The sequence below is a fragment of the Phasianus colchicus genome, chromosome 1, assembly GCF_987193195.1.
Source record: "Phasianus colchicus chromosome 1, bPhaCol1.hap1.1, whole genome shotgun sequence".
Taxonomy (NCBI): Eukaryota; Metazoa; Chordata; class Aves; order Galliformes; family Phasianidae; genus Phasianus; species Phasianus colchicus.
Genome location: NC_143436.1, coordinates 131,811,883 through 131,828,968, shown reverse-complemented (window position 1 = coordinate 131,828,968; position 17,086 = coordinate 131,811,883). Strand labels below are relative to the sequence as shown.

The following is a 17,086-nucleotide window of genomic DNA, read 5'->3' as shown; positions in this document are numbered from 1 at the left end:
TTGCTGACAAATTATGTAACAACAACAAAAAAAATTTACATCATCCTTGGTTTTATATGTACCAAACAGGTCAATTTATACCCAAAGATGGGGTAAGACCTTGAGCTGTAGAGATCTGAAATTGATTTGTATTATAGAAATGGACAAATTTTACAGAAAGATGTATAAACTTAAAAAGCGAGGCTTGCGCTCAGAACAAAAGCAGAAACAAACAAAGAGGGGGAAAAATTAAAAAAAGTCACTATTGACAACTCCGTGGCTTTCCCAGTAGTAATGAACTCTGCAGTGTCCTGCGAGTTTTCAAGGTAGTCCTTTCTATCAGTTCTGCTTACTCTTGTAATTCTTCATTCTTGTTACTTCCTGACTCTACCAATCTGTTTTAACTGCAGACTATGATTCCCATGTTCTCTTTTTTCCCCACTCTGCTCCAAAGTCTTACTTTAACATTCTTTTGCATATTTCATTATTCTCAAGAGAGAATCTGTTCAGTGAGACTCAGGAATTCTAGCAGAGTACAACGCATAACTCAGTATGCAGACACAGTATACAAGACACAGCGAGCAACTGAACAGATCACAGCTTTTCTCGAAGACCTTACTATTTAAAAGACAAAGCCAACACACAGATGAAGTACAGATGGGGTTAAGGCAATCAAATAGCAGAAAATACAACACATACTTAGCAATTGCTTTATTAATATTTTTTGGCAAATTTCACATACCATGTCCATACCACTCCTGACTTGGTCAAAGCCAACGAGAACTGTGCACCACACTCAATCTGACAAACGCCTTGGCCGTTTAGTCTTTCAATGTTCTGAGGAATGTTGCATCCTTCACTTCCTCCTCGGCCCAGTTTTCCAAAATCACCATCACCCCAAGAAAACACCAAACCTAACAAACACCAAACTGTAGGTCAAACAATGATCACAGTATTCCCACGTGCCAGAAAGCTTCTGGAAAAAGATACTCCTACCTTCATCTGTCAAAGCAAGAGTCTGAGCATCTCTGCTTCCACAAGCAACCTGAATTACTCTGTGGCCAAGGAGCACTTTAACCTGCAAAAGAGAAAGAGATGTTTCAAATACGTTAATTATGTCTTTAAAACTTTACAAACATTTTCAAGCTGTTACACTGGACATCCAGGCTTATCAAGTCCAGCTTACTTGAGATCTAACACTGCTCAGTGACAGCTATGCGTTAGAACAGATGCATGAGATGTTTGTTCACAGCAGCACTAGCTGCTCTGAACAATATTCCAAGAAAAAGCAAGAGAGACTGCATCTTTTTTGGCCCTCCTGAAATAATTAGCATATCAGAGGCAGGTGTACCAAAGCCTGATCAGATCACTCCAAAACAATATCTTCATACTGCATTTACGGTTTTGGATTTGCTTTACCTTTATTTTACAATTTACTAAATGAGCACATTCACATTTCATCAAAATGAGAAACATTTATTTTACCATCTTCGGCTTCAGCTGTGTAGTATTATCTCCATGTCCTAACCTTCCATATTCTCCAAGACCCCATGTATACAGTTCACCACTAGAGGTAATGGCAGCACTGTGGGAGCTGCCACAAGCAATGTCACGGATACGTTTGGTTTTCAGTGCTTCTATCAATCTGGGTTTATCACAATTCCTAAAGAGAGTAAATAAACAATATATCATCATTTTTTGAAGAGTTGCACAGTACATTAAGTTCTACAATTCAAAAAATTTTGTACATAAAATTAACAGTAACCTAAAGATAAATAGGATGCAACTCATGATTCCAATATTAATTCCTTATTACCACCACGAGTTTTAAATTTATACCATTTAAACATATCTTAATGTATTTCAGTGTACTTTTTCTAATACTGTTGTATAAGATTGTATAAGAGTCACTATTAATGTTTTATAAATATGTATATGGCTTCTGCAAAACACTGTGAAATTCTCCCATGAGTGCTCAGGAATGTAAAATCAGTACAGTTTTACATGTCAAGGTAGCTCAGTAAACCTCATAACAGTAACAGAAAACTCAAACTCCAGAAGTATATTATTCCATCAGTAACATTCAAAAAAACTAATAAAGAATTCTACTGAAACTGCTACCAATGCTGCATTGTTGATGAACACTACTGAAAAAAAATCTTTTCAGAACACAGACGTTTTACTTCTGTTAAAAATTCTGCCATTGTCAGCAGTGGTACTGCATGTCACAGCACAGCTATAAACAAATCGGCTCTTATTACAAGCTGGATAAAACTGGTATCCTTACATTCGACTGAAGTGACCAAGTTTACCATCATCTCCTTCTCCCCATGAAAATATCTTTCCATCTACAGTTAATGCCATAGCATGCCGGCCACCTGAAAGTATAAACACAAATTTAAGTGTTCAAGCAGGCAGAGAACGTCTAGCAAAAATCTCAGAGATCTGAAACTGCTTTGTATTTATGATGGAGTTGCATGAGTAGATACAGTTATTTATTTTCTTAGAAGCTTCAACGTGTTTTAATTTAAAAGAAAATGTTTGTGACTGTAGGCTTCCTAGCACATTAAAAATAGAAATAACAACTTAATCTGCTATTGTCAATGCTGCAAGGAAATCAGCAAACAAACCCAGTATTTAACAATATTTAAAAATGAAAATACTTCCTTTGGAGTTTACTATAAGTTTTCCAGCAGGTAAGAAACAAAGTATGGTCTAAATTCATAGAATTTAGCATCTTACACACGATTTAACAACCTGTACTTGCTAAAAAAGTAATTTAAAAAAAATCAAATATTCTGGTGCATTACAGCACTAAAGAATCTACAAAACAATTTCTATTTTTAGGCTTAGTGTTCCAGTTATATATGTAAGAATAACAACAGACAGTACCTGAGTGAACGGCCACCTTCTTTACAACGTAGTTACTGAGAGCTGTTATCTGGCGGGGAATAGGCACAGTTCCACTGGATATTCCTAAACCCAACCTTCCGTTTGTGGCTTCTCCACAAGCATATACCTTACCCTCTACAGTCACTAAAAGTTGGGGAAAAAAACCAAACAAAAATAGTTTGTAATACCATCAATGTTTCACAAATGGAAATTTATTTCTGCCTTTAAATAATGATACATACTTTAAACTTGTATTACCTGCAAAAAGGCTTTTAGATCCTCCAGCTACTTGTACAACATTCAAGGCAGATAGGGTTTCAGAAAATGAAGGAACCTTTATCTAGAGTAGGCAGGAAACATAAATCATTCCAATATATTTTGCAGTTGTACACATTACAGAAAAGAGTTATTCTGAAGTGATAAAACTCTGAAAGTTATCACTTTTATTATATACGAAAACTCCTCATATTATTTGAACGCTTTGCAGATACTCATTAATACAGATCACAAAAAAGACAGGAACCAAGAAAAGGCAAATAATACAGAAAATATGATAAATATAAACTCCGAGAGAAAATGAAATGGGATAAAACAATCATCATCTTTTTAGTATAGTTATTTTCTTGAGGAAAAAAACAATTTATTTCTGAAGAAAAGCATAACAGCAAAATGAACCTAACTGAAAGTGTTAACCAACACACTTTAAATCAGCATACAGAAACACAAGTACATTTTTCAGTAGCAAAATGCTTTAGCAATCAGGATTAGAGACCAATTCAAGAAGGAAAAAAAAAAAAACAACACATGCAACCTATTTTTCTCATTACTACAAAATAGTCCTTAATCAAGCAGATTTTATATATGTATAAAAAAAGACACCAATGCACCCTTTAAAGCATTTTAAATCAACACACATTAAAACCTGGCTCATTCTCTTTTATAAGAGAGTCAAATATTCAGTTATTTTTAAGCAGTTGAAACATTAACAACAGACTATTTCACTGCAGTATATGAGTAAAAAAGTTTGTAGGACATTTGTAAACTAGCATTGAAATTACTATCCTAATTAATCAATTTATATAATTTTCAATACTAATACTTATTAAGACCTCAAAGATAATGTGTTTAAGTTAATATTAGCATGATTTTTCTACCTAAAGAAGCTTAATCTTCATAGATTTCATTCATATTTATACATGTATTTCATTTTTTTCTTCCCTCACATCTTCAATTTAACTGTCGTATAGTTCTCTCCTTTTCTACAAGGAGACAAACACTTCAGTCAAAGGAAGTCAAACTCTGCCTTCAGGATGATTGGAGCACTTCAGAACTTAAGCCCTCACTTTATGGATCAATATAAGATTAAGAATACAGCAGCTTTACCTTTCTTCTCCTGAAAACCACCAACTGACAATAATCCATATTACTTACAGCATAAATTAATGCTTTTAGCATCCCTCCCATCTTGCATCATATCAAAAATTATGTATAAGCAGTTGCATACCAGCCTGAAATTTCTCCCAAATTGCACTAAAATGTAATCAAGTTACACTAATAAGAAGACATTAATTAATTTAAATTCTTTTTATTACTTACAGAACTAGCTCCATTTACAGGTAATAGAAAAGTTCACTGCTATCTACATTTTACACATGCAAAAAAACCTTAAAATAACAAAATATAGAGAGTGATACAGATTTTTAAAAGAATTAGTTTGCTATCATGTAAAATAAACATGCTAAAAAAAACACCAACATACTACATTTCAGGGAAACAACCAAAATGGAAATTTGCCCCAGGTTTTCCAGCCAGCACACATGTCTGAACATCAAAAAACTTAAAATAAACTTTAAAATTCTGATTAAACTGCAATTAAATTTGAGTTGTGTGAGGTTTGCACATTTTATTTTTAGCTGCCTATATTTTATACTAAAAATATTTAAATCAATAACATACCTTGGAACCTTTCAGTCCTCCCAACTGATCTTTGTCATTCAGTCCCCAGACAAAAACTTTGGTTCTTATTGTAGCTGCTGATTCCAGCCCAGCTGCCTTCTTTCTAACAAGACTGAGTACATTTAGGGAAAAAAAAGTCAGTTTAGCAACTTACTACAGCACAACCATACTTTTATTTCATACTTATTTTACATTTCTGAATGGTTTCAATATCCAAATGAAGTCATCACAATTGAGTGTTAATGAAAAATAAAAACATAAAACTAAACAAAATATCTTTAGAGTAGTGGTAAATATATATATATTCACTACATTTTAAGTATTTACATAAGATATTTTCAGCTAGGTTTTCAGTTTTGGGAATCAAAAAGAACTGTATGAAATGCTACCAATTTACCAGTGTGAAAATTTTCATGAATTTATCAACAAATGAGCTACCTACAGTTGTGACAAATATATTTCTCTTTACATTCAATCTACTTAAGTTGCACTCCTCATGATTAATCTGCTGAATAGAATATATAGAAACTAAGTCTTTTTGCCAACTTTTTTCCACCTGCAGTTACCTACCTTCCAGTATTAGCTTTGTCATCATCCTCTTCCTCGTTATCAGAAGCAAGGAAAGGAACTGCTGCCAAATCCTCATCCTCTGCACGTATACGTCCCAGTATGCTGAGGCCATGTATTTTGCAATCAATTCCAGAGCTTCTGCACTGCTTGATTGCAATCTCAATATACCTGTGATACTAAAAAGAAAAATCTAGATCACCATCTTTTGGTTTCTCTGCATGTTCACAATAGACAGGAAAGATCTTGAACTTTTGCTTGACTTCGTCACCATAACAAAATTAATCTGCGACTTCAAATATTTTGCTTTTCAGAACTGTATACTCTAAGATAAGCATTTGGCTTCATAAATTTTAAGAATGATTTCACTTTAAATCTCCTGAAAATTCAGTTACATATTCCTTCTTGCTGTTATTGAAAACATTCAGAATTACTATCTGAAATGAGCTTTATCACCTACTAAAATGAACCCCAGATTTATGTTTACTGGAATGCCACCTTGGCTCAAAGGTATATTAAATTACTTCAGAAACAAAAACTAAAATATATTGACTGCTAAAGATAAATATTATAGTTGCACTGTGATTTACAATAAAACTCAGCAGGATAATTAACTTTACAACTGCCAGAAATGCTTCTAAGATGCAGGAAAAGCAAGATACCACGCTTTAATAATCACAATAGTGCTTCTGATCCCTCTCTTGCAACGAAATAATTTTCAGTTTGCATACAAAAATAATTCTCCTTACAGAAACTTCACTTACTTCTGTACAATCACTGAGAAGAGGCACTGTGGTGTCTGTAGGATTTATGTTGATTGTCTTTAGCTCTATAAGGTTATTTAAGGAACTGCCTCCTAGTGAAAAAAGTATTGAAAGAAAGACACAGTAAAATACAGTTTGTGTCAGGAACAGACATTGCACATATTAAATAGATAAATGGATATTAAATGAAACTAGACAAATAGAAGCTGCTGGACATTAAAAAGAAAGTATTTTTCAAGCTTCTCAGAGAGTATTTACATACCTGAAACTACAACTAAAGATGGCATGTAGCTGCTGTCTGCAGGATCCACTACCATCTTTAGTCTGTGAACAAGAACATCTGGAAAAATCTCTAAGCGAATCCAGTGCTAGGGAAAAAAATAATTTCATTTTCAGATAGTATTCTTAGGACCATTTTATGATTAATAAGAGTACACATTCAATGAAGAATGCAAAACATTTTTGGGTAGTATAAAAAATATCTACAAGGTTGGAAATCTGGCCAGTCTAACTCTTAATACAAAAGAAACATTAGCAGCAAGTAATTGATTTTATTCAAGAGCGACACTACTGAGAAGACTGAGAAAGCACCTTGATCTTACTGGTCAAAAAATGGAACACAACATAAATCTCTGATTGGTTAGTGAGCACCCACAACCTGAAGGAAGGATACTTGGGGATATTCTCAGCATAGCCACTAAGAGAGCACACTGGAATGAAGCCTAGCTGCAAATCCCAGTGCCTACACTGGCCACCAAGCAGTGCTGTGGGCCAATAAGAACAGATAAATAAAGAAGAGCAAGTGAGAAATAGTCAGAAACAGTTCTACTTAATAAGAACAACAAACTCCTTGAGTAAAACATACACAATGATTGCTAAGAATTGTCATCAGTTACATCAGTTACTGAATAGACTGTTGAAATTGCCTATGGCCAATCACAGAATAAAATAATTACCCTGTGTTTCAAAAAAAAAAAAAAAAAACACAAAACATACATTTTCCTTACAATTTCCAAGAAATAATGACGATGCATAGATTAAAAAATAGACACATTTATTATGAAGAAACACAGGGTTGTACTTCAGATGTCTGTTTTTACTACTTACTCTCTTACTTGAATTAACAAACACATTAGCAAAGTGAGGTAAGTAGTTATCCCCATGAAAATAAACCCATTACAACTTCAAGTTACCTTTCCTTGTGAGCCAGAAGACTGCCAGCACTGCTCACTGCCATCAATAAGACGTGAAGCCTGATTCACAGAGGAAGAGACATTGAGATTCTTCACTATCCTTGACCAATCATCCAGTAACATTCCCCTCTGGCTACTATGCCGTCTCTTCAGCTGTTTTCCAGAACGCCCACAGAACACTGGAGACTGACCTGCATTGTTAAATAAAAGAAAATTTTGTTTTATTAAACCCATAACAATGTGAAAGGAAATAGAAGAAATCAAAGACTTCGGACATAGAATGTCAAGGTAGAAAATGTAAGAACGCCAGCTGAGTTTGAAATTGATTGCTTTTTAAAACGAGATGTAAGTACTTCATTTGAATACACATTTTCATGCCTGTCATCTGTGGTGTCATATTTTTTGTTCTTATGATTGATGTGTAAACCAAGCATGATTCAGTAAAAAAAATAAGTATTTCAAAATTACAGAAAATTAATATCTTTAGGAATTACCAAGAGTGATTACTTAAATCATAAAGAGTAATTCCTAAAATATTCCTTCGTTTTGAAATGTAAATCAAAATTTATAGCCACGTATACATACAGTTCAAAAAACAGGCCCACAACGTATGAATTCTGTACACCAGCAGAGAACATGAAAACTACATAGCCAACTCTCAGCAGAAATCCCTTATAGGACAATAGACATAGATATCTTAATCACTCAAAAAATTCTGAAGGTTATTAAGAAATAAGGAAGGTTAGTGAGCCATATCTTTCTTCCCTGCAAAAATTTACTTCTATGTCCCTTTCACTGATGTTTATAGCTTCTAGTAAGTCTGACAAAAATAACATTGCAACTCTTCCAACTTTTACACAGTGCAACGAATAGGATTACAAATACACATTATAATATCTGTACATTCATATTAACTGATTTCTTAACAACATGTCTTTCTTGCCGTTTAAACAAACCATCACACAAATGCAATGCATGTTCAAGATTTCTAGTAGGGAATCAGTTTCATTCCTTTTCCAAACTAATCCAAATGGTGAGCATAACCTTGGCAGTGCTAGATATTACAGTGAATTATAGATAGGTGGAAAGAAAAGAAATAAAATCTTGTTTCAGGTATTAATAACAATGGAAAACCCAAAGATTCGGGAGTTAGAATGGCTGCACCTGTTCTTGTCTTGGAAATAAAAGATTCTGACAAATCTTTCAAAAGGTTTCCCTTTCTTGTCATACCACTTGAGTCTCCACATGATGGAGGAACTAAGGCAACAGCCACCACATACTAAGCAAAACTGTTACAGAGTCAAAGAATGAATCTTAGGTATTTCAGGGTTGTACCTGTTGTCCTGAGGATTCATTCACCTATGTTTAAAATGAAAAGGCTGATTTTACTATTTTTCTCTTCATTTCTGACAGAGTTATTGCCACACAACCATATTTTTTTTAGCTTATTTAACACTACAGTGTTTAATGCTTAATGGTTGACATTTCGGTGTAGTTCAGCATGTGCAATTGTAGCATCACTATGTTATGTTAAAAACACTATGTTGTCTAAAGGATGAGTCCAAACACATTCATTATAATAAGCAGCTTTAATTTAAAACTGCTATTTTAAAACATATTAATCATATTTTAAATATATCTATGAAACATTTGGATTCTGAAGCTTACCTGGTTCATTTATTCTGCCAAAAGTATGTCGGGTGTTATGTTTCCTGGTTTTAAAACAGGTTTCACAAAAGTCAAAATCATCACAGTTCCTGCATTTGAATCTAGGCCCATTGATAGGAAACATCTGACAGCCATCACACCTGATTTCACAAAAGAATGAAAAGTATATATACTTTGAGCAGTTTTCATTGTAGAAGTTAATGGTGCCATCAGTCAAGATAATGGGATCAAGGTAGTAAGGCCAACGGATAACCTATATAGACTAATTCATCACTCACGTGACTCCAGGATGAATGCTGGGGACCAGTTCCATTTCTGACAATAAGCCAGTCCAGTGAGATTGCTGAGGGAAGTCTACAATGACATCTTTTCCATTGGCACTAAAAGCTGTTGCAAAAGCATACAGAGAATACTATGTGTTACAAATCACCATGAAATCAAAGTGTCCAGCACCACAGTCAACAGATTAAAAAAAAAAGTTACTTTCATAAGGAATCTTTTATTGTAATGGAGCTATATATTGACTTGATCAGACACCCTGAGTAAGGGCAGAGAGAAAGAGACAAGAAAAATCTTTAATTTTTATATATAAATACATAAAATATCTAAAAAAAATCTTTAGCTACATACAGTTATTTAATATATATGATATAAATAGAATATATATTTAAACAGAATACAGAAAAAATGTATTTAAATTTTTTAACTGAATTCCAAAGGAAGAGAGTACTTCCAATCACAAATAGAATGACCAAAATCTCTTTAAAAATTACTGAGGCCTTATGGATAATTTCTATTTCACTTACAGGCTGCCATTAGCATACTGCACTTTCATACAAAGTCTTCAAGTCACATATACTTTTTAGAGACTAATTACATTTGTGGCTCATCCAGACAAAATATAAATGAGAATTAGGAATGTGCAGGAAGCTGCAGATTCTTAAAGATCTCAAGAAGAGCTCAAAAAGGGGCATTCACAGAGTATGCATCTCTAAATACATCACTGACATCAAATATATTCTATCATCTCACCATCAAGCAACATCCCAAACAATAGTGCATGTCTAAAAAATTCTCTCCTTAAACACTGCAGAAAGTCTCTGTGGTTTCCAGTTTTATTACCCATGACCCATTTTGCACACACGTTACCTTTGACAACTCCCACACTTCGGTGAGTAACTGATCCCCATTTGTATTTGGGTGTAGTAACAGAGGTTTTCACTCGCACTTTGTCACCTATCTTGATATGAGAGGCAGAACTCTGTGGTGGGAAACCTAGCAGTAGCAAGAATAAATACATAAGTGTTCTTTCCACTCTCCAAAACCAATCTCCCTTTGTATACCATGCCAGTTTTTTGATAAAAAGAAGTAAACAGTGAACTTACCTAAAAGTTCAACGTGGATATATCTGACCCAGTAAGTACCACCCTTTTGCTGCCAATCACACTGTACATTGAGGTCATGCAATCCATCTCGATCCAGTTTAATAACTTTGCCTACATCTCCTTCACAAACTTCCTCATAGGTTCTGCAGCACCTAACCATCATCCCGACCTACAGAAAAAGAACAACAAAATGCCATAGCTCTGCAGTGATTTAAAAAAAGGATTAAGTTTTCCCTATGGCTTTCATCTCCATGCTTACCTGAATATTCTCTCTCACATATACAGCATAATCATCATTACTCAGGAAATCAGCTCGTTTCTTGTATGTCTGGCTCTCTGTTACAACAGCACCATTGGACTGAAAAAAAAAAAATCCAACACAAACATGTATCAGTCACAAAATCTGCTTACTATCAATTCAAATAAATAGCAGAAAATGAAGACAATCCAACCAAAAAAATATATAATAACCAAGTGATAATGCCAGAACAGGAAAAATCTTCAAATCAACCCTCCTCAGAGCTAGCATTCATGCTCTACTTTAAAGCTTAGTTTCCAGAACAACTTGCCAAAGAATATAGCTGCAGATTTTCGGAATGTGTGAAGCAATCTATACATTGCTTGTGTGAGAACTGTCTGCCAAAGAAAACTAGTGCAGAGAGGATTTGTGAGTAACCTACTTTGCCTGGTATACATACACTCATATTCCATTCCTTAGGCTGTGTGTTTGCACAGGAAAAAAGAGAACAGTGGGTGAAAAAGATATCTCCATCTTTCTATCATGAAAGCTATTTAATTGTCAATGTCTGAAAAATGTTCTCGTGAAGAAAAAGTATGTTATTTTACCGGTATTTTTTTGCCTTTCATTCATTAATTCTTTAGTCACACTTTGGAACCAACAAGTTTCACTTTTTATTTTTCAGCCAAAGGAAGTTAAAAAAAATAAAAATAAAAGGAGTCCTTGAAAAATATTACTCGATTGCACAGACCAGTTTACATAAAACTGAGAACTATCAGATATACATACAGCTACCCATAGTGAAAAAAACACCTGCAATTCCACTCCCCCCTTCTGTGCTTCTCTTACATAAATATTTACAGATTATTCCTGAATTAATTTACACTATCTCCTAGAAGCATATGGCCAACATGGTCTTGAAAGCCTGGAGAAGCACGTTTCTGAACTCCAACCAAGCACAGAGAGAAAAGAATTACAAAATTTGCAGTCAGTTAGCATGACTTAGCTTTTATGAAAATGATACTTACCACAGGACAAGCAGCTTCAGCCTCTTCCACCTCTTCTGTTATTTCTTCATCTGAATACTCATCAGAGACAGTGTCAGCATCAGAGAGATCAGTAATCTGAACATCAGGGTGATCTAACAACCAGCCAACGAGAGCTTCCACGCCTAACACATAAAACAAGCACATTCTTACTGAGGCATTCTCTGGCATTCTTAGAATAGCATCCAGGTTGATCCATTTTACATAGCATTTTAATCTGCAAAGTTTCATTCTCTCTATAATGTCATCTGAACGAAATACCTGGTAACCCAGAAGCACTTCCAGACGTTCCAGACAGAGATTTTAGTGCAAATTCAATGTTCTTCCTAGGAAATCCCATTTCCATAAGTTGTACTACAATGGGGAGAGGTGGAATTGGAGATTGTTTGCGTTTTTTCACTTTTGTGGGTCGGATGTGCTGTACAGTCACGGGTGTTGTAGCCTCACTAGAGCTACAGTCTTCAAACACCGGAGTTGAAGGATGAGTAGACTCTACTGCCAGATACTGGCATACTGCCAAAGCAGCAGCCTAAATGAGAACAAATAAATCAGTCCAAATAAAACAAGCATATGCAGTACAGGATGTGTGTGCAAGACTGAAATTAACGGTTATTTAACAAAAGGGTTCGGTGTCACTTTTTCTTCTTTAAAAACCATAGCTTAACAAGTTTTAAATGGAATGTGAATTAGAAAGGGTTATTTACTAAATCATTTATTAGCAGAAAACGAAGACTCTACCTCAAGTTCTTGTTTGTCAAATATTGCTTTCACAGGTGATGGTTGCGTAGCTGCTGTTAAAAGTTGTTGCAAAAGAATCATGGGAGGCTGAGGTCCTTCAGGAGACATATCTCCTATGTCAGGAGAGGCAACTGCTCCATCCTCTTGAAATAAAAATAATATTTTAATCAATAAGCATGTTGTATAAGACAACCAGGGGACTTATTTGGGGGCCTATCAATAGATAAAATATACTGTTACTTCTCCCACAGTTCTCCATAGGAAAGATGCATTTAAGATTAAACGTGTACCACAATTTCCATAAAAAAAGCAAATGAGACATTTGTGGATGCTAAACACCAGGTTTACAAAAATTCACTAGAACATGCCTAACAGAAACTGCTCATTAGATGATGAAAGTGCACAAGTAATTTAAGAGCTGACCCTTCTACAATAACTTTACTATATAGAAGTCCATGATGAACTCTCCTTCTCAAACTGATTGAATATTAATATTGTTGCAGGTTTTTTCTCCTTCCTAGAAAAATGATGGTAGAAGTAATGTTCCATCCCCAGAGGAAAAAGAAAAAAAAGAAAAAAAAAAAAAGGCTATTCCTGCTGATTTAAAATTTGATGATTGAAAATAAAATCAGAAATATATAACTAAACATATATTCATTAATTCATTAAAGATACTACATGCTTACCATTATTATATTATATGCTACAAAAATGCCCAAAAAAATAATATAAGCTAGAAGGGCATCAACAGCACTACTGAAAGCTGGTAGAACTTACTTTACTTTCAAGTGTAGAATGAATGTACTTAGAGAATGCATATAAATTAAAACTACAGTTCCTTAAAGTCCTCCTGAGGTTCTGCTGAACATATTATAACTTGGTACTTGCTGCACTGGAAACCACAAAACATCCGAATTCCAAGGAATGGCTATATGGGATCTCATACTTTAAGTTTTGTAATTATAGAAGACCTACAAATTCTGCTAACTCAAATGTTTCAGTTTCAAAAACTTGACCCATTTATTCTTCAAAAGGTAAGCTGAAAATTTAAAGTGCTTTTGTGACAGACAAGCTCAATTACTGCACTAGACTGAATTCTTACACAGGTTTATGAATACAACTGGCCACAATGTAATCTCTCCCTACACTGGACAGCTCACTAATAACAGAACACCAGGTGGGTGCTCATGGTCATGATCACAATCCAAGAGTACAGTCCAATATCAGAGAAAGCTTAATTTGAGCTGTCCTTGCTGAAGTAGAAGGCTGCACAGCAGTGATCTCTCTGTGGGCAGGGATGCCTCTGTACATGACTTCTCAAGAGCAAGAGAATCTTTACAACTATGTTTGTTTGTGACTTCGATTTATAGTAGGATTTAGCAACTTAAGTAATTGTAGACTGATCACTGTGACTCTTATAATGGATTAATGGTATCAATCCATTTACAATAATAAATCAAATTGCTGTCACATCACTTAGAACCACACAAATGTTGCTTCTTCTGCAACAGCTTTTAATAAACAAAGTTAAATCTCTTCTGAATTTTAACTTTTAATTTTTGATCTTTAGAAGGCAAACCTAATTTCTAGGCTCTAGCTGCAATTAGCCAAGGTTATAGTAATGTGTTCTAACTTCTAAACAGTGACATGATCAGGTTGCATTTCAAAATACCTCCAGGATTTAATGCACTCTCCTGAACAGCTGGCTGAGATAAGATCTGCCTTAATGTATCCTGGTGAGAGAGCAGAGCTCGGCCTGCTTTCAGGATGTACAGCTTTAATTGCTGGCATCTCAGTAGATCCAAATCCACTTGACCTACGAGAAACATTAAGCAGTCATTAGCACTACAAATATTTTATATTACAGAATTAAGGCAATATTCATACAACCTCAATGCAAAAAAACCAGTCCACATTCTAACTCTTTGTGAAAGCTTATGAAATGCTATCAAACATATGTTAATTTGAACCTAAATAAGAAGTCTGTATACATTCCATGACCTGTGATAAAAATACCACTGTCTTGTTTTTCACACCTCAGACAACCATGCAGCTCATATATAGTACAGTAACAGTAGTTGTCATATACATACAGTATTTATAACAATTCAACAGAACAAGCCCAGCCCTAAACCACATTTACATTTTCTCAAAGTAAAAACAGTATTTCACTCATGGTGAAGGACAATACTTTTCCAGCTATATTTGTCTTCTAAGTACATATTACTCAACGTTGACTAGAAAACAAGGTAAAGTTCCAGAAAATCCTTTTTCTTACGTATGCTAGCTGTTTCCAGTATTTTCCCCAGAGAATATCTAGCCCTTTAAAAGAACAACAGCAAAAATAAGTGTACCTGAAAGACCTTGATTAGGAGACTTCATTCTGTGTTTTTCTATTTTACTTCCAGCCAGATTTACTAGTTGAGCCCAAATGGATAGCATGGGTTCAGTGAAAGGCAAGTTGTTTACATTAAAAGCCACAACTGGAAGCTGGGCAGAGGAAGAACCAAACAAAAATAAAAAACAGATAAATATTCTACAGAATTATTCACAATTCAAATTTTTGTTAACTAATGAAAAGGAAGAAGTAACATCTGTATTATTGTTCTTCCCCAGGAAGAACGGGAGAGGATTTATATTCCCTACTAAACTCCTAGGCTTGTATTGGAAACACAGCTAGAGCAAGGAAGAACTGCAGTCCCTGAAGTTGACTATACACTTACTTTGGTTGTGCATTCACTAAATCCATACTAACCAACTTGAGATTAAGATTCAAGTGAAAACATCTAAGATATTCTACATTAGTTAGCAAATAAAGATAAATAAACAAGCTTTTCTCACACAAGATCCATGTATCAAATTGTCAGGACTTGAGATTTTACCTCAAATCAAAGACTTCAGCTTAAATCCCTTTTCCTCACCTCCCCAAAAAATGATCTTAGGTTAGCATTCAGAGCACTGTAAGTCTTGAATGACAAAGTATTTACTCAACAAAGAATTAATATTTTCTTTGCATCGTAACAGCGCCTTTAATTTCACAAAAACACACCCTTCCCTGTACTGAAGTCCAAATAAAATAAAACGTACTGGTTTTAGTTGATTCAGAGGGCACACTCTGCATGTTCGCATGTCGTAGAACTGCACAGTGATTTTCCCTTTCGGAGTGATGCGCGTCACTGTGCCTTCTCCAAATTCGTCATGAACCACCTGACCACCCAGTCTCAAGCGACTGTCTATGCCACCAATCACAGCTAGCACTGCCATTAGGCCTCCCACCTCTGGATTCTCAGTGTCAGGAAAGTAGTCATCCAAAACAGCCTAAAAAAGAACAATACAATTAACTGTAGGGAGAAAACATATGCTTTGATCTGCTTTAAAATAAAAAAAAGTTAATTATACGTACTTCAATTTAAAAATTATAACACAAATATATACATTTATAAATATAAAAAATGGTTTCAAAATTAAGCTTAATATTGTTTACATTTAATATTTATCATTTCAAAATAAACAATGCTATAAAAATGAGCTTATTTTAAAACGTGGAAACTACCCCTTCTGACTGTTTTCCTGCAAAGATGTGGGTGATGGAGGTTAGCTGAGAGTTGATGTACTTGTTTATGAGTCCATTCCACTGGCTTAGCGAATGGAGTGTCCTCAGCAGTGCCACTATCTCTTCTGCTAAAGTACTACTGTGAGTTGCAGTTAGAGATGCTTGGGGTCTGGCCTTTCTCCTTCTCAGAGTAGATTCTGCAAAGAAAAAGTAGTCAGACAACAGTTATCAGTTTAAGGCACACATTTTCCACACATAAAAATAAGCCATTGGAGAAAAACTCCTCTACCTCTGAGTAATGGGATATCTGAAGAACAGGTACTAAGCAGGCTGCCTAAAAAACCAAACAGTTTTTCCACAAGAAATTTCATGTCTCTTGACCTTTCATTTTTATCCCAGGATGGAAGGACTGCTTTCAATAAATGCACAGCAAGAATCTAAAATGAGAAAAAAATTAGCATTATTCCAGTCAGTTACCAAACATCACGGAAATTCTCAAACATTAAGTATAGAAGAAGAATATTTAACAAGTTCACCTTCCTCTGTAGTATTTTCCATCACACTGATTTCTTTCTGGCTATAGCAAATCAGTAGCTCTGTGATTTCTGTTTGGCTTGCTAAGGAATATGTTAAGATATGTTTTATGGTTACATTTTAAGTGAATCCAATTCCTCTGTAATATTTAGCGTAGAAAAACACGCAGTGGGAAAAACATAAGTGACATAAGACTAAAATACATAAGCACATTTCCCATCTTGTTGGTTTTGTTTTTGTTTTTTAAAGACAAAGCAAAATAGTTTTGAAATGCACACGTTACCTGTCTTTGTAGTGAAGCAGCAGTGAAAGATTCATGCCCCTCAACAATTTTCATTAGCAAAGTTATCCACTGAGATGTACTTAGAGTGCTGCACATCTGAGGCATGAGTGCTATACTTCGAATGAAACCCAATGTGCACCAACTCCTGTGCTGTTCTTTATAAACCAATTTATTTGGCAAGGAAGCTAAAAATAGAAAGATACATATGTAACAGTTAACTTTTCCATCAGCTATGTAATTCTGTATATGCTACAGGGTTGGAGTTCAGCTTCAGTTTCTTGTGTTTTTGT

At 34.8% G+C, this 17,086-nt stretch overlaps 1 protein-coding gene across 4 annotated transcripts in view; it reads right to left on the bottom strand.

Annotated features, from left to right (window-relative positions):
• HERC2 (HECT and RLD domain containing E3 ubiquitin protein ligase 2) overlaps nt 1–17,086 on the bottom strand; it is a 105,989-nt gene that overhangs the window by 36,000 nt on the left and 52,903 nt on the right. For all 4 annotated transcript variants that reach the window (XM_031596186.2, XM_031596188.2, XM_031596187.2 and 1 more), the window contains exons 39-63: nt 16,797–16,981; nt 16,269–16,416; nt 15,980–16,176; nt 15,514–15,744; nt 14,781–14,916; nt 14,099–14,242; nt 12,427–12,569; nt 11,950–12,217; nt 11,671–11,813; nt 10,664–10,762; nt 10,405–10,573; nt 10,169–10,294; nt 9,298–9,406; nt 9,020–9,159; nt 7,352–7,542; nt 6,421–6,526; nt 6,159–6,250; nt 5,398–5,573; nt 4,828–4,939; nt 3,130–3,211; nt 2,872–3,015; nt 2,267–2,357; nt 1,465–1,642; nt 976–1,057; nt 722–893 (exon numbers count right to left, since the gene is read on the bottom strand). In XM_031596186.2, coding sequence (XP_031452046.2) covers nt 722–893; nt 976–1,057; nt 1,465–1,642; nt 2,267–2,357; nt 2,872–3,015; nt 3,130–3,211; nt 4,828–4,939; nt 5,398–5,573; nt 6,159–6,250; nt 6,421–6,526; nt 7,352–7,542; nt 9,020–9,159; nt 9,298–9,406; nt 10,169–10,294; nt 10,405–10,573; nt 10,664–10,762; nt 11,671–11,813; nt 11,950–12,217; nt 12,427–12,569; nt 14,099–14,242; nt 14,781–14,916; nt 15,514–15,744; nt 15,980–16,176; nt 16,269–16,416; nt 16,797–16,981 — 3,664 coding nt within the window. The remainder of the gene's footprint in view (nt 1–721; nt 894–975; nt 1,058–1,464; nt 1,643–2,266; nt 2,358–2,871; nt 3,016–3,129; nt 3,212–4,827; nt 4,940–5,397; nt 5,574–6,158; nt 6,251–6,420; nt 6,527–7,351; nt 7,543–9,019; nt 9,160–9,297; nt 9,407–10,168; nt 10,295–10,404; nt 10,574–10,663; nt 10,763–11,670; nt 11,814–11,949; nt 12,218–12,426; nt 12,570–14,098; nt 14,243–14,780; nt 14,917–15,513; nt 15,745–15,979; nt 16,177–16,268; nt 16,417–16,796; nt 16,982–17,086) is intronic.